Source organism: Mesoplodon bidens (genome assembly GCF_964165515.1).
Source record: "Mesoplodon bidens genome assembly, chromosome: 19".
NCBI classification, from domain to species: domain Eukaryota; kingdom Metazoa; phylum Chordata; class Mammalia; order Artiodactyla; family Ziphiidae; genus Mesoplodon; species Mesoplodon bidens.
Window position 1 is genome coordinate 13138920 of NC_138179.1, and position 25692 is coordinate 13164611.

The window sequence follows — 25692 nt, forward strand, 5'->3', positions numbered from 1 at the left end:
AGTTTGGTTTCTTTATTCTTTTTTTTCTTTTTTTCTGGCAAAAATACCTCATTAGGTGGTGTTGAGATCTTCTATCAGGAGGTCCATGGTGTCAGATTCTCTTTTGTGATGTTAGCTGCCATTCAAACAATTAATTTGTTAGGGACTGCAAAATGATATTATATTTTATTCCTTCTGCTTTTATTAGCTGGAACCTGTCTATGGAAGAAACTCTTTTCTATTAATTCGTTACACAGTGATTCTCTTTGAAAGGGACTTCTAAAGTTTATCCGCTCCCTCAGACTCTGGGGTAAGTGGTTCAGAGAGGGCAAATCCCTCCTGAAAGGACACACAGCAAATTGGGAGCAGGACTAGAATTCAAACCCAGGTCTGCTGCATCATGTGTGGCACTGGTCTGGAGGCAGGGTGGTGGAGCAGAGAAGGTTTGGGTCTGGGAATCAGTGACCTGGACTTGAATCCAGGACCTGCCATTTATAAGCAGTGGGACCTTGGGCAGATCATTCAGCCCTGATGCCCTCATCAGGATAATCCCTCCTCCCTCATGCAGCCCAAGGCTTACCAACTTTTCAGCCCCTTTGTAAGAAGGAGCAGGCCAGCCTGACATCGCCACGTGGGGCACATTCACAAGCCATCACTCAGGTCCATGGCCTATCGCTTTAATTTTTCGTGGCTACTTCAAGACCTGCCTAAGTACCCCGCCTTTCCTCCCAAGGGAAGGTGCCCGACCAGAGTGTTTCTCAGATCACTCAGACCTCTAGCAGCAAAGCCTTGAGCTCAGGACTAACCACATAATTGTGGGACCTTTTGTTCAAAACTTATTTAGAATTTCAAAACAACAACAGGAAAGCATCAAACCAAGCACAGGGCCCTTCTGAACACAGGCCCTGAAACTGGCAGAGAGGAAGCTTTGTCCCAGCGGCCGGAAGGTACATCTCATCCAATTCAATAAAATGGGACCAAACACAAACCCCAATCCAACTAGCTGCAGTTAAAAGGAGGTGTTAAAAAAAAAAAAAAAAAAAAAAGGAGGTGTTTACAGTAAATGGTATTTAACAATTATAGTCATGTAAATGCTATTCCATGGCTTTTAATCTTTTGAGTCAACCTGTGGACAAAGCAGTAAAGGCTTGATTGCGGAGCAGAAGAGGATGTGAATGTCAACAACAGGAACAATGTAAAAAACTTGGAGTTTACCGAGGTGGGGTGGGAACGGGCAGAGGAGAGGGTAGGGAAGCTGTCGACTTTTTCTTCGAAGATAGCTAATCGGGTTAGTTCCAACTTAGCTTAAAACCAAAATACATTCTTTACAGTGGTTTTATTATCTGGTCTGCAGAAGAATACCAGAAAATTATCCAAATGCCTAAAATAACTTAAATGTACCAAAATTGTCAACATACATCCCCAGTAGAAGCTCCCCGAAGGCTGGCAAAGCATTGTTCATTTTGCATCTTTCCCTGGTTCCCTCGACACGCGGGACCTTAGTTCCCCGACCAGGGGTGGAACCCGTGCCCCCTGCAGTGGAAACACAGAGTCCTAACAATTGGACCACCAGGGAAGTCCCTCCGTCATCTTACATAGGTACAATAAAAAGAAAAAAATAACAATGTTTTCTTCCTTGTGACTCTTAGGATCTACTCTTTTATTATTATTATTTTTTAATTGAAGTACAGTTGATTTACAATATTGTGTTAAGGATCTGCTCTCTTAACAACTTTCAAATATACCATATAGCAGTGTTAGCTATATCCATCATGTTGTATATTACATCCCTAGTTCTTATTTGTCTTATAATTGGAAGTTTGTACTTTTGACTGACTTCATCCAATTCCTCCTCTTCTCAGCTCCCATCCACCCCCTACCCCCACCTCTGGTAACAAATCTCATCTTGTTTTTCTATGAGCTTGGCTTTTTATTTTTATTTTGTTTTAGATTGCACATATAAGTGATATCATATAGTATTTGTCTTTCTGCCTGACCTATTTCACCTAGCATATTGCCCTCAAGGTCTACCCATGTTGTCACAAATAGCAGGATTTCCCATTTTATGGCTGAATAATATTCCATTGCATGCATGTATATGTGTGTGTGTGTGTGTGTGTATACCACAACATCTTTATTCATTCATCTGTCAATGGACGCTTAGGTTGTTTGCATGTCTTGGCTGTTGTAAATAATGCTGCTCTGAACATGGGTGTAAAGGTATCTCTTTGACATAGTGTTTTCATTTCCTTCAGATATATTTCCAGAAGTGGAATTGCTGGATCATATGGTAGTTCTGTCTTTAATTTTTTTTGAGGAATCTCCATACTGTTTTCCATAATGGCTGCACCAATTTACATTCTCACCAACAGTACACAGGGGCTCCCTTTCTCCACATCCTCGCCAGCATTTGTGCTCTCTTGTCTTTGGATGATAGTCATTCGAACTGGTGTGAGGTGACATTGTGGTTTTGATTTTCATTTCCCTAATGATTAGTGATTTTGAACATCTTTTCATGTACCTGTTGGCCACTCATCTATCTGCTTTGAAAAATGTTTATTCAGGTCCTTTGCCTGTTTTTTAATTGTATTATCATCATCACTATCATCATTATTATTACTATTTTGCTATTGAGTTGTAGGAGCTCTTTATATATTTTGGATATTAACCCCTTATCGGATATATGGTTTGCAAATATTTTTTCCCATTTCATAGGTTTCATTTTATTGATCATTTCTTTTGCTGTGAGAAACTTTTTAGTTTGATGTAGTCCCAGTTGTTTACTTTTTATTTTGTTGCTTGTGCTTTAGGTGTCATATCCAAAAACATAATTGCTGAGACCCATGTCAAGGAGCTTTTTTTTGCGGTACGCGGGCCTCTCACTGCTGTGGCCTTTCCCGTTGCAGAGCACAGGCTCCAGACGTGCAGGCTCAGCGGCCATGGCTCACGGGCCCAGCCGCTCCGCAGCATGTGGGATCTTCCCAGACCGGGGCACGAACCCACGTCCCCTGCCTCGGCAGGCAGACTCTCAACCACTGCGCCACTAGGGAAGCCCTCAAGGAGCTTTTTTCCTGTTTTCTTCTAAGAGTTTTATGGTGTCCAGTCTTACATTTAAGTGTGCAATTCACTTTGAGTTAATTTTTGTGACTGGTTTAAGATAGTGGTCCATAATGTCCACTTCGAATAAAGATATTTTAAACTGTATATATGAATGAAGAAAGGGATGAATGAGGCCCTCGAAAGGACACTGAAAACAAGAGATCAGTTTGCAAGACAGACTCCTGGCAGACACCCCAGTGGGTTCAGATGTCAGCCAAGGACAAGCAGAGAGGGCAAAACGTGAACCTGGGCCTGGGGGCCAGGTGGCAATGGACCAACTTCATTTTTTCACTTAGTGGATGTCTATTAATCACCTACCCTGTGCAGACACCAGGTACCTGGGGTATATCGGCAGCAAACATGAATCCCCCGCCCTGGGGAGCTGATATCTAGGGTAGTATAACGTATGGAGAGCAGCGGTGGTCCCTGGGGGAACGTGGCCTATGCATCCCCAAGACTGCATCCTCCTGGGAGTGTGTTTGTAATAATATTATTAATTGCAATAACAGCAGCGATCATTTATAAAGAACCTATGGGGCTTCCCTGGTGGCGCAGTGGTTGAGAGTCCGCCTGTCGATGCAGGGGACACGGGTTCGTGCCCCGGTCCGGGAAGATCCCACATGCCGCGGAGCGGCTGGGCCCGTGAGCCATGGCCGCTGAGCCTGCGCGTCCGGAGCCTGTGCTCCGCAGCGGGAGAGGCCACAACAGTGAGAGGCCCGCATACCGCAAAAAAAAAAAAAAAAAAAAGAACCTATGGTATTAGTCAAGACCATTTCAGTTTTAAGTAATAGAAACACAACTTGAACTGGCTTAAGCAACCAAAACGGAAACTTTTTGTGTATGTATTAATTTCTAAAAATACCAGGGGTTACCTAGGTGCTGGCATGGTGGATCCCAGAACTCCAAGGGCGACACCAGGTGTCTGTGTCCTGCTCCATCTCTCGGCTTTGCTTTCTTCCGCCGTCACTGCACTAACTTCATTCGCAAATGTCCAAACAGTAAAAATAGCCTCAATAGTAAAAATAGCTCCAGGCTAGGGATCTCAGCAAAGAGGAAGCATCTCTTTCCTTATTCCAGAAATTTCAGGGCACTGTTGCAAGGACCGGTTTGACTTAGGTCTTAGGCCCAGGCCTGAGCCAATATTTGTGGTCAATATTGAGATGTGCTGGCTGGCCTGGGTCTGGTGGCAGGTGTGGGAATGGGGTGGGATGGGGAACAGCCTCAATTTGCCCAGTAGTGACTGAGAATGGAGGAAGGGTGCTTCCCAAAAGAGAGCAGGGCTGGAGTTGGACAGGCAGCCTCAAAGATGCCCTTCCCCGACTCTGCACCAGGCACAAACCAAGGATCAGTCAGTCAGGCATCCCAACAGTCCCAGGTAGTGAGACCATTCTTATCCCCATTGTACAGATGGGGGAGCTAGCTCAGAGAGGCTGAGCACCTTGCCAGCCTCACACACCTATCAAGTGGAGGGTAAGGAGTGTGGATTCTTTTGTACCAGACAGAGGTTACTGGGGGGAGGCCACAGCCTCTGACCTAACAGCATGGAGTCAGAGAGGATTTGGCTGACTAGATCTAGTGAATGGAGGGGGAGAGAGAAAGAATAATCTGTGATGAATTTGGAACCATGCTTACCCCCTTATCCAGTCCCCAACCCCATGGCCATGACATGTCGTGCATCTATTCTCTTGTTCAACATTCACTGAGGCCATGTACTGCAGTCCCAGGAGCCAGGCTACAGAGTTCCCTAGAAAGCGCGGCTCTTGCCAAGGGATTAAGTGCTGATACTTTAACTTGGACGTGGAATTCCAGGGTGGCAAAAGTGAGGGAATAGAGAACGGAGGTCGGGAAGAATGGGAAGCAGTGCAAGGTGATGTACAACCCACAGTGCTGTACAACAAACCCCAGGTGGAAAATGTGCCTCAAGTGGTCCAAGGGACAGAGGATGAAGGAATTTATCCTCATGTCATCTCCTATTGTCACCGAACTCAGGTCTGGCTGCTCGCTGCTGAGAAATCAACACCCGAGAAGCAGTTGTTGGTAGAAAGGAAAAGTTGCTTTTAATCAGAATGCCGGCAATCTGGGGAGATGGGGGACTCAGTGTCCCCCCAAAACCACCTCCAAAGATTCTGCTCGGCCATAAAAGTTTTTAAGGGGAAACAGGGAAGTAATCTCAGTTAATCATTGAGATAGGGGGTCAGAGTCGTCGCCAAACCGTGTGCAGGCTTGTGGACTTCTTGTGAGTTTTCTTTAGACGCTATTCTTGTTCACACAGTTTGCTCGTGGGATTACTGCAGGGGAAGCTGGGGAAGAGATCTGGTCATCTGTTAATTACTTATCCTTCATTTCTACTTCTTTGATCTACAGAAAGAACCAGAAAGTTAGGCAAGGTTTTGTGTGATCAAAGCCTAGAGTCTGTCATACAGAGTGAAGTCAGTCAGAAAGAGAAAAACAAATACCGCATGCTAACACATATACATATATATGGAATCTAAGAAAAAAAAAGGTCATGAAGAACCTAGGGGAAAGATGGGAATAAAGACACAGATCTACTAGAGCATGGACTTGAGGATACGGGGAGGGGGAAAGGTAAGCTGGGACAAAGTGAGAGAGTGGCATGGACATATATACACTACCAAACGTATGGTAGATAGCTAGTGGGAAGCAGCCACATAGCACAGGGAGATCAGCTAGGTGGTTTGTGACCACCTAGAGTGGTGGGATAGGGAGGGAGATGCAAGAGGGAAGAGATATGGGAACATATGTATAACTGATTCACTTTGTTATAAAGCAGAAACTAACACACCATTGTAAAGCAATTATACTCCAATTAAGATGTTAAAAAAAATAAGATCTGAAAGGTGTGCTAGGTTACTGGCAAGACAAAAGGGCCTCCTGCAGAGAGCTCTTTCCTGCCAAAAGCTCTTTCCTGCTTACACTACCGCTCACAGTTCATCCCTCCCTCCCGGTGTATGGCTCGCATTCTCCAGGCCCTTTGGCGGCCACTGGGGAGCCAGCCCCCTTACCCTGGGACGTGGTCGGGAGGGGTCAGTTTCACTTGGGAGACAGCCATGGCGGAGGCAGAGTAAGCAGCCAGGAGTCTGGTGGCCAGAGGAGCTGCAGAGGCACCCAAGACCCACATCCCAGTAACAGGGGGATAACAGTGCCTCCCCTAGGGTTGCTGAGAGGACTTGAGATAATGCAGGCAAAGCACTTACTAGTGTCTGGCCCCCAGGAGGTGAGCTGGACTGATGGTTGATTTTGCCTGGGGGAGGGGTCCTTGAGGGGAGCTTCACTGAAGGGTGCGGTCCTGGCTGAGCTGTATTAGCCAGGACTCCTTCCGTGGCAAGCTGGCTCAAATGAAGCAAAGGATGTACTGGACCACAGACCTGTGGGACCCAGAGGTGCCTCTGGCTTCAGCACATTTGGACCCAGGGGTGACTCTGAGTCCCAAAGGAAATGACCCACATTGACCCACAACGTGAGCATCAGGAAAACGCTCTCCTTGACCTCCAGGGACCTGACCAGAGAGAAAACTGAATGAATCTCTAGAACAAAGGCAGGTCAGTGGTTGCTTGGGGTCCGGAGAATTGACCATAAAGGGGAATGAGGGAACTTGAAAGGTTCTACAGCTCGACTGTGGTGGTAGTTACAAGGGTGTACACATTTGAAAAAACTTATGAATTAGACACTTAAAGTGGGTGGATACCTCAAAGTTGATTTCTTAAGTGAGACCAAAGAAGAACATAGCTTTATTAGGACCCTTTCTATGACAGAAATCCAACTCAGGATAGTTTTAGGAAAAAAGAAATGCATTCATTGGCTCATATAATCAGGTTAGTCCAGAGGTGTGGTTAGCTTCAGGCATGGCTGGATCCAGGGGCTTACTGAGGTCTGGGGACAGCATACTTTCTCTACCACTTGGCTCCGTCCTCAACTGGAGGGCAGGAGTTCCATCAACGTGGCAACTCCCATGAAAAGTGAATGGCTCTTTTCCCCTAGTTGCTGCAAAAGTCCCAAGAGGGAGTCTCAGTGTCCAGCTTGGGACACATGCCTGCCTCTAAAGCCAGTGGATGGGGAGTGGCCCCATGTGACTCCCAAGAGGTGGGGAGAAGTCATCCCCTGAAGGAAAAAAAGAAGAAAGGGCTGTGGACCTTGGGTCGGGAAAGCCGACAGATGGTCATCACATCTCTCCGTACCCAGGGGGCGGTGTTATCACCCATTCCTACCTCCAGACATCTCTGCAGAGGCCAGGCCATCAGGGACATGCCCCAAACTCGTTCAAGACCCAAGGCTGCTTTTCTGCGATGTCACAGGCTCTGTGTTGGTTAGATACAATAGTCAAAACAGAAAGCGAGCAACTAATCTCTTCCCCACCAGCCAAGGCAAACAGAAAGCCCTTCCGGCCTGTGCTGGGCTGTCTGTCTGCACCCCAAGGAGGCTGGCGGAGGAGGGAGGAGCTCTGGCCCGGAGGGAACTCCTTGGAACTGATGGCATCTGGACTTGTAAGATGAACCCCAAGGAGGGAAAGGATGACTCCCTGGGCCTTGGCGGGGCCAGACCAGAGAGGCACACAGGGCAAAGGGGCAGGGAGGACAGCTGCTCAGTCCGGAACCACCATCCTAACAGGGTCTGGCCAGGGCAGGAGGGCCAGAGAGAGGACTGAAGAAAAGATCATCTTTGTAGAGATCACGGACAGAAGACACTATCCAACGCCTGGAGACCTATACTCACTTCCTGAGCAGTGCACTGCAACCAGCATGAAACGAGCATGTTCTCCACGCCAGACACCTCCCCGAGTTCTCTGATGAAGTGGCCTCCTGGAAGGGGAGAGACAGGGAGCCACACCATCCTACCTGTTCAGAATATGCCTAGCAAGTGGACATATTCCTACAGGGCACTACTGTGTCCATTAAACAAACAAGGCAACCGGCTTGGAGGGGAGGGGGGCTTTACCCAAGGCCCCGGCTAAGTGGCTACCCCTGACCTGGCTCCTGGGCAAACGCCCACCAACTCCAGGAGCTCAAAGCTCTGCCCTCATCCTGATTGCTCTAGGCTTTCAGTTGAGCTGAGGTTATCTCTGACCCAGGTGAGCAAGGTAGCTTAGAGCCAGCTCCCCAAAGAATATGGGCAAGAGAAGCGTGAGCCTAGGGCCCTCACCCCATCTCCCACCAAGCTGCTGGCTGAGTCTGCCTGCCCAACCGTCCTGTCTTCTGCAAAGCAGGTTAAATGGATGTCATTGCCAAGAGCTGGTGGGGAGCAAGGCGAGAGCCCAGGCCCAGCACGGGAAGGTGGTGTGGACGGAGCTCTGGCCCTCCCTGCCAAAGGAAGCCCGTGGGCCAGACCCAGACCCAGAGCGGCTGGGCCCTGGGGGAGGGGCATTCTCAGCCCCTGTCTCTGCTGTCATGTCCACGCCCTCCAGCCCTGCGGACCGGCCCAGGAACAGCGACACTTTCTAGAGCCAACAGTGTGCCTGCCTGCTAGTTCCCTGCACTGGCAGCCTGCCCAGGCCCTGGGAGTCCAGCTCTGCAGGAATGAGGGAGGCACCCCCAGCAGGGGTCCTGACCCTGAGGGCCGCCAGCTCGGAGCAGGGCCCTGACGAGCAAAGCCCCATGCGGGCTGTGCTGCTTCCTGGATGCCTCTGTCCAGGCAAGGAGCAGGGACCGCTAGGCCTGTGCCACCCACCAGCTGTGTGACCTGAGCCACACCTCTTGCATGCTCTGCGAAAGGGGCTAAACCCTGCCTAGAGCTTGAGATCCTTGGCACAGCAGGCTGATGGGGGCGGGCCGTGGGTCCAGGCTGGCCATGTACATACTCAGCATCAGGGAGACGAAGGGATGATCACCCAGCCTCCCTGTGGGACAGGGGCACCCACCCAGCTCAGGACACTGTGATGACCGTATCTTGTTATAACTAAATATGCTAATTACAAATGGCAATTTTAGAAAGAGCACTAGCCTCGGGAGTCAGAAGCTGCAGACCTACACCCCAGCTCTGCTGCATCCTAGACGTGTGTCCTTCAGGAAGTCTCCGGATCTCCTTAGCCTCGGTCCTCCATCTGTAAAATGAGGATCAAAAGGTGACTGAGCAGCAGAGAACATAATGGAAGTGAAAGTCTGCCAGCTGCAGATGGTCCCGTCTCCTCCATCAGGCTCTGAAGGCAGAGCTGGAGGAAATCTCTTCCAGCACTAATTTGTGGGTATGGACCTAGACAGTTCTCTGGCTGCTTAACAGAATCACCTAAGGAACAGAAGAAAAACAAAGGTACCAAGGCCTGGGGCCCTTCCCACACCCAGCAATTCAGATCCAGTTGCTCCTTGGGGGGGGGGCGGGGGGCACTGAAATTTTTTTATAAGTTTATTTATTTATTTATGGTTGTGTTGTGTCTTCGCTGCCGCACGTGGGCTTTCAGTTGCGGCGAGCGGGGGCTACTGCGCTGTGGTGCTCGGGCTTCTCGTTGCGGTGGCTTCTCTTGTTGTGGAGCACGGGCTCTAGGCGCGTGGGCTTACTTGCTCCACGGCATGTGGGGTTTTCCCAGACCAGGGCTCTAACCCATGTCCCCTGCATTGGCAGGCGGATTTTTAACCACTGCGCCACCAGGGAAGTCCTGAAATTTTTTTTAACGTTAAGTGATTCTTCCGTGTGCCCAGAGTCAGGAAGCAAAGCAGCAGCCCACTTAGAACACAATCAGGGCACAGCCCACATTTCTGTGTTGCTGCTGTTTGGCCGAGCAGCTTGTGGGATCTTATTTCCCTGACCAGGGACTGAACCCGTGCCCCCCGCAGAGGAAGCATGGAGTCCTAACCACTGCACCGGCCAGGGAAGTCCCAGAGTCCACATTTCTAGCATCCTCCCCAGCAACTTCGCCAGTCTCGGTTTAGAGACTCAGTGCTGCCCCAATACCTCCCAACGAGCTTGCTAGCTGGAGGTAAGTTTTGGCGCAGCCTGGCTCACTTGGCAAAAAGAAAATCAGAGACTTTCTGCCTCCCAAGGGCCCAGGGCCATCGCTCAGATGGGTTATGGGCTTCACCACTTTTGGAAGCCCCAAATCCTGCTAACTGGGTATGGGTATACATGCAAAGAGAAAAAAAATGCTGGAAGGATCTATTTCATTAGCAGACATGATCTCTAGGTATGGGTGTCTATAAACCTTCATCCTTCTGGATTTCTGAAATGCTCTCCAGTAATCAGTTTTATTTCTTATGCATTATCTTTTTTTTTTTTTTTGCAGATGTTTTGGAGGTAAAGAATGAGGAACACACTCAGGAACAAGGAGGTTTGTGGCGATGGAAGAGCAGGGCAGACGGGCCTCAGGGAGGGACAGCTGATTGGAGGTTAGCAAACGCTTAGCTGTGAGAGAGGATGGGATCTGTTCTATCGCCCGGAGCCCCGCCCACGTTTTACCAAGAAGGAATAAACATCACTCCCCCTGCCCTCATCCCCCCTATCCCGTCTTGACCTTTACCTTGGAGCCGTCCCCTCCCCTGGGCAGAAGAATGCTGAGCAAACTCAGCCCCTCAAACACTGTCTCTGGGAGCTGGGATGGCAGCACGGTGGGGACCGCAGGAGCCCAAGGAGCAGGGGGCTCGGCTGGCCAAGGAGGGAGGATCGTGGCCGTCAGGGTCCCACCAACGGCCATCTTCTCGCGTGACAAGAGCTTTTGCGTTGGCACCTGGGGGAAACCTTAGAAATACCTCGAGGATGAACTTCCTCTGCTGACTGGGAGGCTGACAGGACCCAGGGTGGACCACGGGAGCAGGTACCGTCCTGCTTACTGCCTGTCCACCTCCCCGTCCTCCCATCCACAGGCTGGCCACCTGCCCAGCCTCTGCCAGAGAGGACGATGTTGTGGGATCTGGTGACATGCGGGATGGTGTTAAGGGGGGCATGTCACCGATTGGTATTTCGGCTTGACAGTCCCCCAGGACCCCCATAAAAGCCTTGGCTCAGCAGAAGTATCTGTGGGTGGGGCACCTGCTGAGCATGGTGGAAACCCAGGAGGGGAGAGACGAGTAGAGACCACCTGGGCGAGAGAAAGCAGGCTCTAGGGTCACAGCTGGGGGGAAGACCTCGATCCCCTGCAGGCGGCTATGCAAAACGGCCAGCTCACTGGGTCTCAGCGCGTGGACCGAGGCTCCTTCCGTTTTAAAACCCAGTGTGGCCCTGGACACAGCTGCCCCCGAAGCTACCCTTCCTTGGGCTGGACGTGTGCAGCTGGGCTCTAGGGAACCCTCCCCGCCCACAGACCGGGGAGACCCTGCGTTCTCCTGGGCTCCGATCGGCACAGGAATGTCTCGAGGCCTGGGCCTCCCCAAAGAAGAAATTATAAAAGGACATGCAGATCAGTGCACCGACCAACAAAACGTTCTAATAATCAGTAAGTTCCCCTTCCCTCTCGTGTCAGGACGATGGGGGAGGACACGCCAGTGGAACCCCAGGTGGCCCTTCCCGTCCCGGAGCAGCCGGCTGGGCTGGGGCCCCTGCCTGATGCACACTGCAAGAACAATAAGGATTTTTAGGGGCATTATGACTGAGTCAGAAAACACAGCTGCCCCTGAAAGTCCCTCATTTTTCTTGCTGTCCTTGAGCACTCTCCAGGTGAGTAAGGAGTCGACCGGCTGGCCCAGGTGAGCGGAGGAGGAGATGGTGGCCCACGGGAAGCCCTGCGGCAGGTGGGGTAGCTGCGGGGTCTCCACGGTGGCATGATTCTCTCCAATGCTCGGCCTGTGGCTGGCTTCCCTGCCCCCCCCACGCCCCATACCCCAAGGCACACCCAGGAGTGACCAGCCTCTGTTCCAACTCAGACCCAGTGCCTTCTGCCTGCAGGGAGCCGGGGGCTAGAATCCTGGTGGAATCCCAAGTGGCGAGGGGCCCCAAGAACTAGGCAAAACAGGAAGACCCGGAGGAAGGGCCATCTGGCCCTCGTCCTCACATGCGGGGCGTGGACCCGTCTTGCAGGTACTGAGCTCGAGAGGCTGAGTGACGGTCACAGGACTGTCGTGACGCAGGAATAGTAGAGACTCCCCACCCCCTGCCCGCCAACAGCCTGTCATGGGCAAAGAGCAGTGCGGGCTTCTGGTTTGTCCCGATGGCGTTCAGGTTCAAATCAGCGAGCTGCCCGCTCTGCTGGTAGAGACGGGGGGGGGGGGGGGGGGGTCGGGTGAGGGGACGGCCAGAAAGCGGCCAATGAGAAAAAACAGGAGGGGCCGGTGGCTGATTTTTTTTTCTTACAGGAGGAAGAAAGGGGCTCTGGAATCAGAGCTTGGTTTAAGGTCCTCCTTTATGAGGGATCCCTCGTGCCCCTAGACTCAGCTGAGCCTCCAGGGCGGCAGAGGCCCAGCTCCGAGCATCAGGGCCCCCCAGACCAGGAAGGCCCCAGCAGGCCACTCCCACAGACCCTGGGACTCCTCGGAACGCCCCCCATCAGCCGGTAACCGTCCCCTGAAGCGAGGCCATCCCACCCGGGCCCCAGCTCAGCTGAAATCTGCCCAGCTGGCTGCTGGGAGCATGCCCCACCCAGCCTGCCACTGCGCCCACTCCTCGGGGAGGGGCCTGGTCTCCAGTCCTGCCGTGTGTGCAGGACATGTGGCCTCTCAGGGGACCCCGCTGCAGCGAAAAGCGCATCCCACAGAAGACAGACGTGGTGCCATGACCTGCTTGCTTACTTTGCTTCTCTGTGCCTCCGCTTGCACATCAGTAAATAGGAACAAGCAGCCCCCTTTGCAGGGCGACGTGAGGACTGAAGGAAGCACGCAGAGCGGTTGGTCGGCTCCCAACCAAAATGTCTTCCTCTCTCCAAGGAGTTTCCCCCTTGCCCTCAGACCCCAAGAGCTGGGCCAGGCTCCCTGGGCGTCTCCAAGGACTCAGACCATGGAGAATTCTTTCTTCTCAGAGGGCAACTGGGACAAGTGTGAGGCCTTGCTGCTCCCTGGGCACTAACGCTGCACCCTCTCCCCACACCCCGGGGCCCTGCCTTGTTCAGACAAAGAGCACGTGTGCCCAGAACCCCGGCTGCCCGACTACAGCCCCCTCAAAGCTATGTCACAGCAGCTGTCACCTTGCTGCAACCTTCTGCCCTAACCAAGATCACGGCCGTGTGCTCCACCAGCAAAACCCAAACTCTCCCCACACACTACGGGCCGAGCCGTCTGAACCATTCAGCAACATGACCGCCTCCTAAGAAGCTCCAGCCCTGGTCTGCACAGCCTCTGCATGAGCGGGTCTCGCTGCCGGGGCGCCCCAGCCCCAATGCAGTGGAACAGAGGAGGTGGGGGAGACCCAGTTCACCACCGACTAGCCAAGAACCTTGGGCAAGCTCCTTAGCCCCTCTGTACTCCAAGGTCATGGTAACTACCTATTTCATGGGGTTGCTGGGAGGAGTAAATGAGTCCACTCCTGGATAAAGAAGATGTGGCACATATATACAATGGAATATTACTCAGCCACAAAAAGGAACGAAACTGGGTCATTTGTAGAGACGTGGATGGACCTAGAGTCTGTCATACAGAGTGAAGTAAGTCAGAAACAGAAAAACAAATATCGTATATTTACGCATATATGTGGAACCTAGAAAAATGGTACAGATGACTTATTTGCAAAGCAGAAATAGAGACACAGATGTAGAGAACAAATGTGTGGATACCCAGGCGGGGGTGTGAACTGGGAGATTGGGATTGACATATATACACTACTACGTATAAAATAGATAACTAATGAGAACCTACTGTATAGCACAGGGAACTCAATGCTCTGTGGTGACCTAAATGGGGAGAAAATCCAAAAAAGAGGGGACATATGGAAAAATAAATGAGTCCCTTCCCATAAAGGCTTACAGCTGTGCCTGGCACCAAGCATTCAATCAGAGTTAGTGATCATTACTTTGCCCTGCTTTGTGTTTCAAGACTCAGCTCACCTTTTCTGGGTGACCCTTCCTGACTGCAGCCCCTCCCTGGGCTGGAGCCCCTTCTTTCTCCCTGCTCCCCCTGACTCCACACTCATCACACTGCTTTACCTATTGGTCACCGGCAGCACGGCCCTGGAACCACCAACATCACGATCACACGCGCTTATTAACAACGCTGACCCCAGGGCCCCTAGGTCAACCGAGGGGCCCTGGACTCTGCACTGCTAACAGGCTCCCTGTGTGGTTCACAAGGACACACAAGCATGAGAAGCAGTGCCTGGCCCCAGAGCTCAATAACGAGATGAGGTCAGGAAGGCTGCCCTGGGCAGCAGCCAGAGGCTCCCCCATGCCGTGCCAGGTGTGCAACGGGGACCCACCTGAGCCTGGCTCTGACAGCAGAGCTAACCAACCCCAAACACACCAGCCCCTAGAGCCATTCCTGGGGGCCTCCCTAAGCCCTCGCCCTGTGCTGAACACACACTGATGACACTGGGGCTGAGAAGCCATCGAGTCTTCCAAGGAAGCCGCAGAGCAAGGAGGCTCCGCTCCAAACTCAGTCCCTAAAATAGCCAGCAACCCACAAACCCATGATGGAAGGAAAAGAAAGGCCGATGACCAGAGACATCAGCCCTCGTTCAGAGTTTGCTTACGAAAGAAAACCATACAGCGGTTCCACCCGGACTAGGGAAGGAGGTGGCTGAGCAGAGAGCAGCAGTCCCAGAATGTCCTGGGGGAGCCCCTGCTTCAGAGAAGCAGCTGGACACAGCCAGGGCCTGCAGCAGGGGCTGGCCTGGGGGCCTGCAGAAGCCGGGCTTAGGGACGCTGGTGCTCCTGGCGCTCAGCTTAGGGGCGTGCGCTCTGCAAGGTGCTGCCCTCCTTCCAGCCACCCCACCGTGGGGTGGAGCCACAGGGCTCGGCTGGATTTGCGCCTCCACCGCAGGGGAAAGCCTTCTTGGACTCGCTGGCCTCATCCACCCTTGCTGGCCGCTCCAGGGCTGGGATGAACACGGCCAGGAGACCTGAAACTCAGCCATCAGAGCCCCTGGGTTTACGTTCACCCATGTCCCTCTGCCAGAAATTCTTTGGCCGAGAACACCTCCTAAACGCTCACGCTCACCCCCCTCAGCTCCCGCCACGCCCCACAAACTCCAGCCCTGCCTGGCCCGACGCTGACAGCCAGCCTGCCCCGAGGTTGGCTCAGCCCCCAAAAAACTCAGCAGTGGGTGAAGGCCCGAGCGATGTGCCTTCGGGCAAGGCTAGACCGGAGCCCAAACGCATTCGTCCACACAAACACCCACTCCCACGAACCAGGCCCAGGCCGGTCCAGGGAGGGCAGCCCCTCCCTCTCGGCCATGTGTCCAGAACATGGGAGGAGCTGAGGCCAGGGGTGGGCGCTGCCTTTATCTCTTCAGTAAAGAGACTCCAACTGGGGCAGGGAAACAAGCAGACCAGGCCTGCAGACAGCAGGGCTAACAGAATGGGGAAGCGTCTACATTTAGGATGCGTTTATCCTCCTCATAGGAGTCAGCCAACTGTGGGCCCACAGGCCAGACCCACCCACCCACCCACCATCCTTACAGTTTTATCAGAACACAGGTACTCACCCACTTATGGATTATCTATGGCTGCTTTCACACTCCAACAGCAGAGCAGAAGAGATGCAACACAGGCCCCACGGCCCTCAAAGGCCAAAATATTTACTCTTTGGCCTTCCCGGACAACGCTGGCTGACCCCTGCTTCTGATCAGTATTCACTCAGCACCTAGGAGGCACCAGGCACCCAGCTGGCTACTGAGGATGCCGCAGTGAGCAAAACTTGGTGAGCCTTCATGGAGCTCAAGGCCTGGGGAGAGGAGGGCTCTGCAGGCCCTGGGGTCTGCCGTCTTGGTTAGCTGATGCTCCTAATCCAGGGCTGCAACCTCTTACACCCCAAACCTTCAGGCCCTACATGGTTCAGAATGTTTCAGGTAACGTGGTGCACAGGCCACATACTACGCCATAGGGCGGCCCCCGGAATTACGCACAGTAACGTCTCTGCAGTGAAAGCCATGAAGATTCACACTCCCCAAGAGAAACATAGACTCTAATAGTCTCAAGTCAGTTCGGGTCAGGATTCCCCAGGAAATTCATTATAAACACAGCTTTCGGTTTTCAGAGTTTTCTGGAGTTCAGAATTTTGGATAAAGGACTGCAGGCTTGGGACTTCCCTGGTGGTCCAGTGGGTAAGACTCCACGCGCCCCATGCAGGGGGCTCAGGTTCGATCCTCGGTCAGGGAACTAGATCCCGCATGCCTGCTGCAACTAAGACCCAGTGCAGCAATCAATCAATCAATCAATCAATCAAATGAGCATGGGCTTGCACCGGCAACTGTTACAAAGTGCAAACACCGGGTCCTGACTTCACTTCTTGGTCTTGGTTGGAGGTCCCTACTCCTGCAGGCTACCGACCCCCCAGGCCACCAGGCACAGAAACCACGCACAAGGCACACAGAAAATACGAACTGAATGAACTCAGATCACCAGAACTTTTCCTCCAAAGAACAGCTACTAACATAACTGCTAAAAATGTAGGGAAAAAAAAGTAGCATTTAAACCCAAACTTCATCTGCCTGCTCCACTGGCAGGAGCAGAGAGAGGCTGACATAAATGAGGAACTTTTCCGACTCCATCAACTTGGGACAAGGAAAATAAAACTGTTTTCTTGTCACTGTTGCTGCCTGATGGGCAGGCACATTAGGTGTTTCGGGGGCAGCAGGTGAGTGATTGGTAGCCAAAACTGAAAACCAGTGGTTGTTTCCCCTGGTGTACCTCCCTGTGGCCAAAGTTTCATTGGAAATCTAAAATAACTGATCCCATCACAAATTCCTAACAGCTAAGTAGAAAAATGTACTCATTAGAGAATCTGGTTTCAGGTGTTCTATTTATATTCCTTTTGGGGGTGGGGGGGAACCGAAAAACAATTTTATGTGTTATAAATATATAACAACAGCACTTTTTCCAAGAAGTCTAACGTATAAGATTGAAAAAAAACTAGACCCCACACCTTGATAGTAGTGACACTGAAAGAATATTTTAATATGCAATATCTATAAAGACGAACCAGTTCTTCTGCATTAAAGGATGATATCTGAAAAGATATTTCTTTCAGCAATAACTTTCATTAGATGCCCTGGAATTACATGGATTTCCCCCCTTTTTAATGCAACACAGTTTTAATGAAAGGTCCTACCCTATTTCTTAATAGAGCACACCTACGAATGGACTCTCAGAAATTTCCTCATCGCCTGAGATTTCTAAACCTCGAATTGGGAAAGAAGTTCTGGACGCCACTGGTGATCTCTACCAACACCCCGGCCCTGGGCAGATTTCTAGGAGGGATTTTTACTCCGTGAGTGATTGGGAGACATTCTTAGTGATTGCCCGACCCAAGGTCTGGGGTTAGAAGGTAAGAGGGGATGGTTGCATGGGGAGGGGGCCTGCAGGTGAGAGCGCCATCCATATGCAAATGCCTGGAAGATGGTGCCTCCAGGGGCCATGGGCGGGGCCAAGCAAAGCCTTCCAACAAACCGAAAGCCCCCGGGACCTCCAGGACTATATTTAGTCAGGGCTGACTGCCCCAACAGGGGGGCCTTGGGCGAGGCAGAGGACAGCCACCTGCACACACCAGCGCCTGCAGCCCTGCCATCGAGGTGGAGACGTGCTGGGACACCACGACTCCCGGTGCAGAGGCCACAGGCATCCTCTCTGGCATTTCCTTCAGCCCTCTGCCGGGCACGTGCCACCCATCTGACTGCCAGATAGGGTCAGCGACAAGGGAGGGACCGTGCTGGGCACGCAGGGCTGTGGCCACACTGGCCAGGCGAGTTAGTTTCACTTTCTGTTGTTTTTTTTTTTCCCCCCTGGGTCGCTTCTCACCCTGATGGGAGAAAATGTCCTTGAAATGCCAAGCAAGAAAAATCCTCAAAAATGTTCCTTGTTGTTGTCTTTTTTTCACCCCCACTCTGAGGACACTGTTTCCCTCTGAAGACCGGGTAACAGCCTTTGGTGAAAACCCCAACTATGTAACTTCAGTCCCCGGGGCTGCTGAGCCCTAATATGATTACACATCTAAATGCAATAAATGGGGCAAAGTGGTATTATTTTTCTGGGAAAAACCAACATCATAAAAGGGTCTTTATTGAATCAAGGGCCCGTGAACTGTTCTCTTGCCTAATTATGGCTCCCAAGTGAACTGGGCTGCGTTTCCAGGGAGGACTCCTCATAGCTCCCCGGCCCAAAGGGCAATGGGATATTTGTCACGACTTGTCTAATTACAGCAAAATTCACCGAAAGGACAAAAGGGAGGATGCCAAGGTAGGCTGGCCGCAGCCCCCTCCCTCCCCACCTCGGGCTCTGGAAACAGGGGGAGCTGGTTCTATTTTAAGGAGTGCCCCTCGTGCTCCACCTTCACCCCTTGTGTTCAAAGTCAGGATCCTGGACCCTGCCCATTTCCACTGTCAAGGCTTAAGTGGTTTTCCAGCATCTCAACACTGCCCCCTCTATCCCCGGCTCTACAGAAAAGGCCCATTGTCGAAATGTGATATTTTGCCAGATGTTTTAACATTCAGCGATGTGGCCAAGGTTCGCATGCACCCAGACCTGAGCGACAATGAACGCGTGCTATCACCAGACACTGGAGGAGAGGCAGGGCGGGGGAGAGGGAGAGAGACGCAGCCCAGGGCGGAGGGAGAACCCTCCACACTAACCAGCTGGGAGCAAGTGCTCTGGCTGACTTTTCCCAGATATACAGTGGTCTGGCCAGGCAAGCTGGAGACCAACATTTTGCTTATATGCAAGTCCCGGTTCCAAGTGTCTGTTTAATCGCCCTCTTGGTTCCAAGAGCAAAGACACATTTTTTTAAAACTTTTTTTCCCCCCAATATTCTTAAGCTCACCGCAGCAAGCTCCATAGGAAGGGATTCAAGAGAACGTTATCTCCCACTAATGGGAGATAGTGGGAGAGTTTCTCCCACTAATAAGTGATGAAATACACCCACCCCTGGAAGAGTCGGTGACTTCGCCCCCCAGCCACCCCTCTTAGGTTGTACCGGGCATACCTCCCCGTAGAAACAGGAACCCCCTCCAGCCCCATCCATATTGCTTTTCTTCCAATGTTTTCTCCCCAGATGATAAGGCAGCAAGCAGGCTCACCAGGCTCAGGGTATGCGCTTCTTTGACCTCACTGGGCTTTCTTCACTGGCCCCATAGGCCCTGGAGTGAGCTACGGTGTCGCTTAAGAACAGCTACCATGTACTCCCCCGCCATCCCCCCAAACCACCCGGCGTTTCACACCGGCCTTCTCATGTGACCCCAGTATCACACTACACAGTGGGCATGTATCACCACAGATGGGGAAACAGTCTCAAGAAGGCATGTCACGGGTCCAAGGTCACCCAGCTAGTCCACGGGAGAGCCTGCAAAGCCAACGCCCTTTCCCCAGTGCCTGCCTTCAGCCTCCAGGAAAGCCAGGTGCCATCAGCATATAAATAGCAATGCAAGTGACTTGTTTTCAAAAGGGTGCGGGAGGAGGTCTACCTTACGGTGGACAAGGAGACAGAGAATTGAAAAACCAGAATTCAAGCCTCAGTCACCACAAAGCAGCCAGCGTTCTGCCTTGAACCCCACATACCCCAGGGCAGAAATCCAGTGAGAGGAAGCGCATTTCATGAGAATGAACCACCAAGTCCTCACAGACTGATCCAAATTTCCCAGCTGCACATCTCTGAGTCCTTCCCCCACCCCTCCCGCCCCTCCCAACTGCAGGCCTGGGTCCCAGCCCGGTGCCCTCCTCTGCGCCTCGGGGCTCCGAAACTTAGAAGGACCACAAGGGGTGTGCACGCTATTTGGTCCAGCCGCCCACCTGACAGAGAAGGGGGCTCTCAGGCCCAGAGTGGCAGAGTTGAGATTAAAATCAGGCGATGGTTTGTCTACACAGCACCTCCTTCCCCAGTCCTCCTGCGCAGCAAACACAAGGGGTCTGGCCACAGGGCAATTTCAAAATTCCCCAGAGCGTGCCAGAGGGAGGAGGGAGGGAGCTGCACAGTGGGTGAGAAGTCACCTGCGTCCCAGGAAACCCTGCCCACTGCCCTGGGCTCTAAAGCACTGAGGAGATTATGGTCCATCTCAACCTCTAGTTCGAAATGCAAAATAAAAACATCACTAAGCCAAAAAAAAAGTATAAGGAAGTCCAACGAAATCCTGATTTTTATTTCCCATGGTGATTACTCTGCAGATATTACTTTCTGTTAATATCAAAGTATTTCCTTCCCCTCCCCCAGCCCTTCGATTCTGTACCCTGCTTGACTGGTCCCACTAGAGTGCATGCGGCTTGCCAGCTGGGTCAATGAGTGAGCGGGCCAAGAGCAGCTGTGGCAATTCGCCTTTCATGGGGACCTTCCATGAAACGTGGAGGCTTGGGACCTTTTAGGCTGGACGCATAGCAGAGCAGATGTGCGAGGTAGCCACTTCTGCGCACCCAAGGGTTCCTTGAAGCAACGGGGCTAATCCAGACCCACCCACCTCCTGTTCCACAGCTCGCTGGCTCCTACCCTACCCGGGAGGCCCTACTGCACCCAGAAGGCCAGGCTTCCTGCTCCTTCAGCCCCAGAGGCAGCTGTGCGATCCTGGGGGAGCCTTTTCCCTCGGAGTCGCAGCCTCAGCTATAACAAGAGGACTCACAATACCCTTCATCTGCACTCAGAGCTGGGGTACAAATCGGAGTGGGCAGCAACGGGCCATGCCCATCTTACCCACGGTTGTAACCCCAGCCTGGCCCGGTCCCTGCCACATGGATGGTGGACAAGAGACTCGGACAGGGGAAGGGGTTCCCAGGCATCATCCCGCTTTAGGATTACAAAGCTTCTGTTCCCAGTGGGTTAAATAACTTGCCCAAGGCCCGCCCGTGTTTATTGAAAATAAGAGGGCAGAGGAGATGAGGACAGCCAGTTCAAGGTCTACTGGTGTGTGCCAGGCACTGTGCCTGCATTGCTCATTTAAGCCTCACCAAAGCGTCACAAGGGAGGCCTCAGAACCCTTGTCCACAAGGGAAGAAATGGGCACAGAGAAGTTACCTGCCAAAGGCCACCTAGCTGGCAAGTGGCAGCTAGGACTCCAACTTGAACACATCTGGACCCCAAATCCGCCTTTATGGCGCTCACACTGGGCTGCTTCGAGAAAAACCCTTCATGGACCCCAGATGGATCCCGTTTCTGAGACAACTCTTCCTCGGACTTGTCCCAGATTAGGAGCGCTGTTCTTTTGTGTAAAAGAACTGAGACAGGCCAAATATTTACCATCCCGCGCAGAGCCCCAAACTGGCCTGACAGCAGAATCAACTCCACGCAGGAGTGAAGGCCAAGCTGTCGCTACAGAAAGTGAGGGACAGAATCCTGACCGTTGCTGAGGGTTCAGACAGCTCGGCTTTAGGCAGAGGAACTGCAGGAGACCTGGGGAGGCAGCTCAGAGGCCGTTCCTCCCAACCGCCACCAGAGAAAGCCTGGAGGGATTCCTAAGTAGCAGAATTTCCTGAGTTGCTAAGACTTGGAGTGGAATGGAGAGGGTCGGCTTCTCCCGGTGCTCCTTTGTCAATGCAATCGTGCTGAACAAAAATTGATCTCTAATCTTTCACAGGTTGGGATATTATTTTTCTAAAAAAAAAAAAAAAAGAAAAGAAAAAAATCGAAATGGGCAAGGTTAATTATTCACCAGGTTGCAATTTACTTAAGAGTTAAGGGAATGCACGTTTCCTCCCAGTAGGTAGGACCATGAGTCCAGCTGGATTTCACAGAGTCTTCCGTGCGTCTCCCTGGGGGTCTGGCTAAAACCCTACCCTCCCACCAGTTTCCCACCTTGCATTTAGCTGCTTTCTGAAGATGGCTCCAGGGCAAACAAGTCTGCCATTTAAGCCACTTCCCCCGCCCCACCCCGCGAAGCTTCTAGGTACCCAGCTTAGAGGGATGGATTGGGGTTGGGGTGGGTGGGGGGCGGGAGGAGGCATCTGCTCAGGAACTCTGAGGATTCAAAAGGGGCAGCGAAGTCAAAAAGCTCCCAGCTAAAACACAATTCCTAAATACCACAGCCTAAATCACAGCACTGATCAGTTGCTGGAGGCCAGGCCAGCCCACGGCATAGCCGACTCGATTACATCCTGCAAAGGAAAAACCTAACCATTCACTCCCACCCCCACCCAAAGAAATGAAGCCCCGAGGCATTTCCTAAAAATCCCTAAAACCCTGGGCAGCCCCTGAGAACTGGGCACAGCCTGAGGGAAAACTGTCGGCTACCCGGGCCAGGCCAGGGGAGGCCTGGGGAGCTGCCCGGCTCCTTTTCCCTTATTCCCAGTGATTTCTGCCCCTCGTCCCCGTGCCTGTCCCCTCCAGGGTGGTTGCAAAGCTTTTCCGCATCTCACTGCTCCAGACCAGTCCTGCGGATGTTTTATGACCACGCAATATTCTGGAGATTTCCACTTCATTTAATTTAAGGTACTGATCCCCAGGGCCGGGAGAGGCATGGGTTCAAAGGGAGAACTCTGTTTTCCCAACCTGACTCAGTACTCTGAACAGAGCGTTTTCCTTAATTAGGGCAAAGCCTCCAGCTGAAACTCCCACCAGTCCACTCCGAGACGATTATGCCTCAAAACTGACCAAGATGCCTGTACATTTAGATACTTGGCCAAATAAACTCTTCTCTCCCACAGTTCTGACGTCTGCACAGTCCACTGGTTAGAGCCAGCACGACAAAGCTCACACGGAAAAAATGCCGGCCAACTGCAGTTTGGGGCTATGCCCACTCCTGGGCTCACGGGCCCAACTCTGCCTCGGTGATCCCACAGCCCGTGGGGCTCCCCTCCATTCACGCCCCCTCATGGCCACCAAAACAGGGACACCGATGTGGTAGGTACCCTGTGAGGTCTCCTCTACACGGACCCGCAGAAGTCGGAGAAGCCTCTAGAAGAAGCTTCCACAACTTCGAGAGAGGTGGGCCAACCTGGCTGGGCTGGTTTCTCCCTCTCCCTCCTTCCTGCTTCTAGAAACCTCTCCTGTTTTCCAAAGCCAGGAAGAAGGGGGCCCAAAGTGCCCTATTTTGTCAACTGGTCCTTCGCACGGTTCAGGTCACCTCACTGCCAAGACAGCCAAAACACAATACAAACAAACAAAAATAAAAAGTTCCAACGCCAGGCAGACCGGAGGTTTCAGGGGTTGGTGTGGGTTTTTTCTTTTGCAGGAGGAAGGTAGAAGCAAAGTTACTGGATAAACGGCTTAAGAAGGGAATCTCAGCATAAAACATTAAGGGGACTCAGGGTGGGTCAGCATTCTGCTGCAAATGTCAGGGAACAAAAGGCTAGCCATTAGGAACACACCCACAAAGATGCATCTTTAAAGAAATGGTGGTGGGGCGCAGGGAGAGGGGCAAAACCTCCACATCCCGGCCCACATTCCCAGGGACAACTCTAGACCTCGGGCGGTCCTCGCCACCCCCAAGCTCAAGGCTGCGGCTCCGGAACGCGCAGCAGGGCAGGGCCTGGTAGACGAATAGGCTCCGCCAGTTAGGAAGAGGGGCTCAGTCTCTCCCTTCCCTCCAGGTCGGCCCCGGCGGGGATCCGGCTCCACCCGGAGAACAAAATCCGCAAGCAGTGACCAACTCGAATTTCCGAGTGCGTTCCCATTGCTCCTGCTAAGCCCAGGGATCCCTCGAACCTCCGCACAGAGTCCGCGGCGAACAAGCCTTGCCACCCCATCTCCAGTGTGGACCCCGAGAGGTGCGGCCCGGCCGGGGTCCCTGCCCCGCCTGGGCGCCGACCTCTCGCCCGCCCGGGAGAAAACGGTAAGGGGTGAGGAGAAGCCGTCGGTCCCGGGGGCCGAGAACTGGGACTTTGTAGGCCAGTTGAACCGACATCCTCATCTCGCCCGCAAAGACCCAGCTCTCAGCTCCCGCGCGTCTCGGATTCGGGCTGCGCCCCCGACGGGCTTCCTGGGACTGGATCCGGCTGCCCGCTTTCCAGGCGCTCTGCTCGTCCGAGATTCTAGGTTTTCCCCAAGCGGCGTCCCCCAAAGGCGGCATCCTGCTCGCCCGACCTCGACCCAAGGGCTCCGAGACCAGCCCCCGAAGGGTTACACGACACCTAGCGCGCGGCGGCGTCCGGGCCACCGGGGTGCAGGCCGAGACACTGAGCTGGGGTGGGGGAGGCACGGGAACCTAGCCTTTCCCCATCCTCCAACCCCCGGTCGAGAGCAAGAGTTACACGCCGAGAAACTTCGCCGCGATCCCACGCCGCGCTCGCGAGGCCCAGCTCGGCGCCGCCTGGGTTACCTGCGCTCAGATCCGCCGGGCGCAGGGCCGGCCGGGCCGCTCGCACCGCAGGCCTCGCCGTCCCGCGCCGCCGAGCCCGCGCCCCAGCCGGGGGTCGTGGGGAGCAGCCGCCAGCCGGACCCGGAGCCCCGACGTCCCGGGCGCCTCGCGTGCGCCGGGGCCTCGCTCAACCCGCCCTGGACCTGGGGGCCGCTGCCGCCACCTCCCCGAGGAGCACGGGCCGGGCGCCGCGGGGAGAGGAGTGGGGCGGCGAGACCCCTCGAAAGTTAGGGGAGTTCCTCCCGCTCGCGGCGCAGACCGAGCTGGCTCCACGTGCTGGTGACACATCAGGAAGGCTGCGCGCTCCACGGCTCCCGGCGGGCGGACGCGGCCAGCGCCCGCCCGCACCGCCTCCCGGAGCCGGGAGGACGCGCCCCGCCCCGGCCCGCCCTCCGCCCGCCCCTCGGCGCCCCCGCCCCCGCGCCGGGCCGCGGAGCCCTCTCCAGCCTGCGGCACCCGCGGGAGGACTCCCGGGCGGGGTGGGGGCCGCACCGGCGCCCCTTTCCCTGGCCGTCCGAGCTGCCCGGGAGATCGAATCCGGCCGCGGGCTGCCAGACTCGACAGTCTCAAGTGCCTTCCTCCCAGTCACGCAGCCCTTCCCGCCCCCGAGCTCCAGTAATTTTCCCTTTTCCTCCTCTGACCGGTCGGAGCCGCAGCCAGCGCCTCCTCCCGCGAAGGCCGGCGCCGAGAGCCCCCTGCCGGCCGCTCTGCTCCCGGGCCGCGTCGCCGGCCCGGCGAAGCGCGCCTGCGGCCGGCCTCAACCTCCCCACCTGGAACCTGTGGCCGGCCAGGCCCTTCTCGTTGGCAAACCAACGAGAAAATAAATGTAAGGCGCCAAGCGGAGGGCCTTGCAGCACGCTTTTTGAAATGTTAATTTTGTGTTTTCCTCTCCCCCTCCCAGTTGTCTGCTTACCCACTTCTCTCTTCCTGGCTGCGCTTTCTGAAAACCCGAGTTCCTTTAGGGGGACTGTAGGGAGGAAGGATTGTACAGAAAAGCTTCGAGGCCGAGGGAGAGCTTTCCCAAGGTTGGAGAGGGATCCGAGTTCGGTGGAATCCCCTCTGGTGGGGACCTAGTGCCTCTCTCTCTCTCTCTCTGGAGACGCCGGGACGGGGGGAGTAACCACATGCCTCATCTTGAGACCAGTCTGGAGCATCCATAGGCCAGGATCCCCATCCTCAAGATGGCCAGGACTCCAGGGACCACGGCAGAGGGAGGGATGGGTAAACGCAAATAATGACTGAGATGGAGTTGCGTTGCCTCTCTTCGGATGGAGCCTTGGAGTCAGGTTTAATTTAAATAATGAGACATACCTGCTTGTGGCCACGCAT

General features: G+C 53.6%; 1 protein-coding gene across 1 annotated transcript; it reads right to left on the bottom strand.

Annotated features, from left to right (window-relative positions):
• Positions 1-5121: 5121 nt before the first annotated feature.
• LOC308607684 (uncharacterized protein) lies at positions 5122-25692 on the bottom strand (the record flags this gene model as incomplete). The annotated part of the gene is made up of 8 exons (XM_081219835.1): positions 5122-5436; positions 6294-6595; positions 7810-7895; positions 9034-9133; positions 24325-24582; positions 24650-24882; positions 25005-25157; positions 25675-25692. 7 exons carry the CDS (start codon positions 25690-25692, stop codon positions 6400-6402), a joined length of 1044 nt encoding a protein of 347 aa, XP_081075961.1. The 3' UTR covers positions 5122-5436; positions 6294-6399.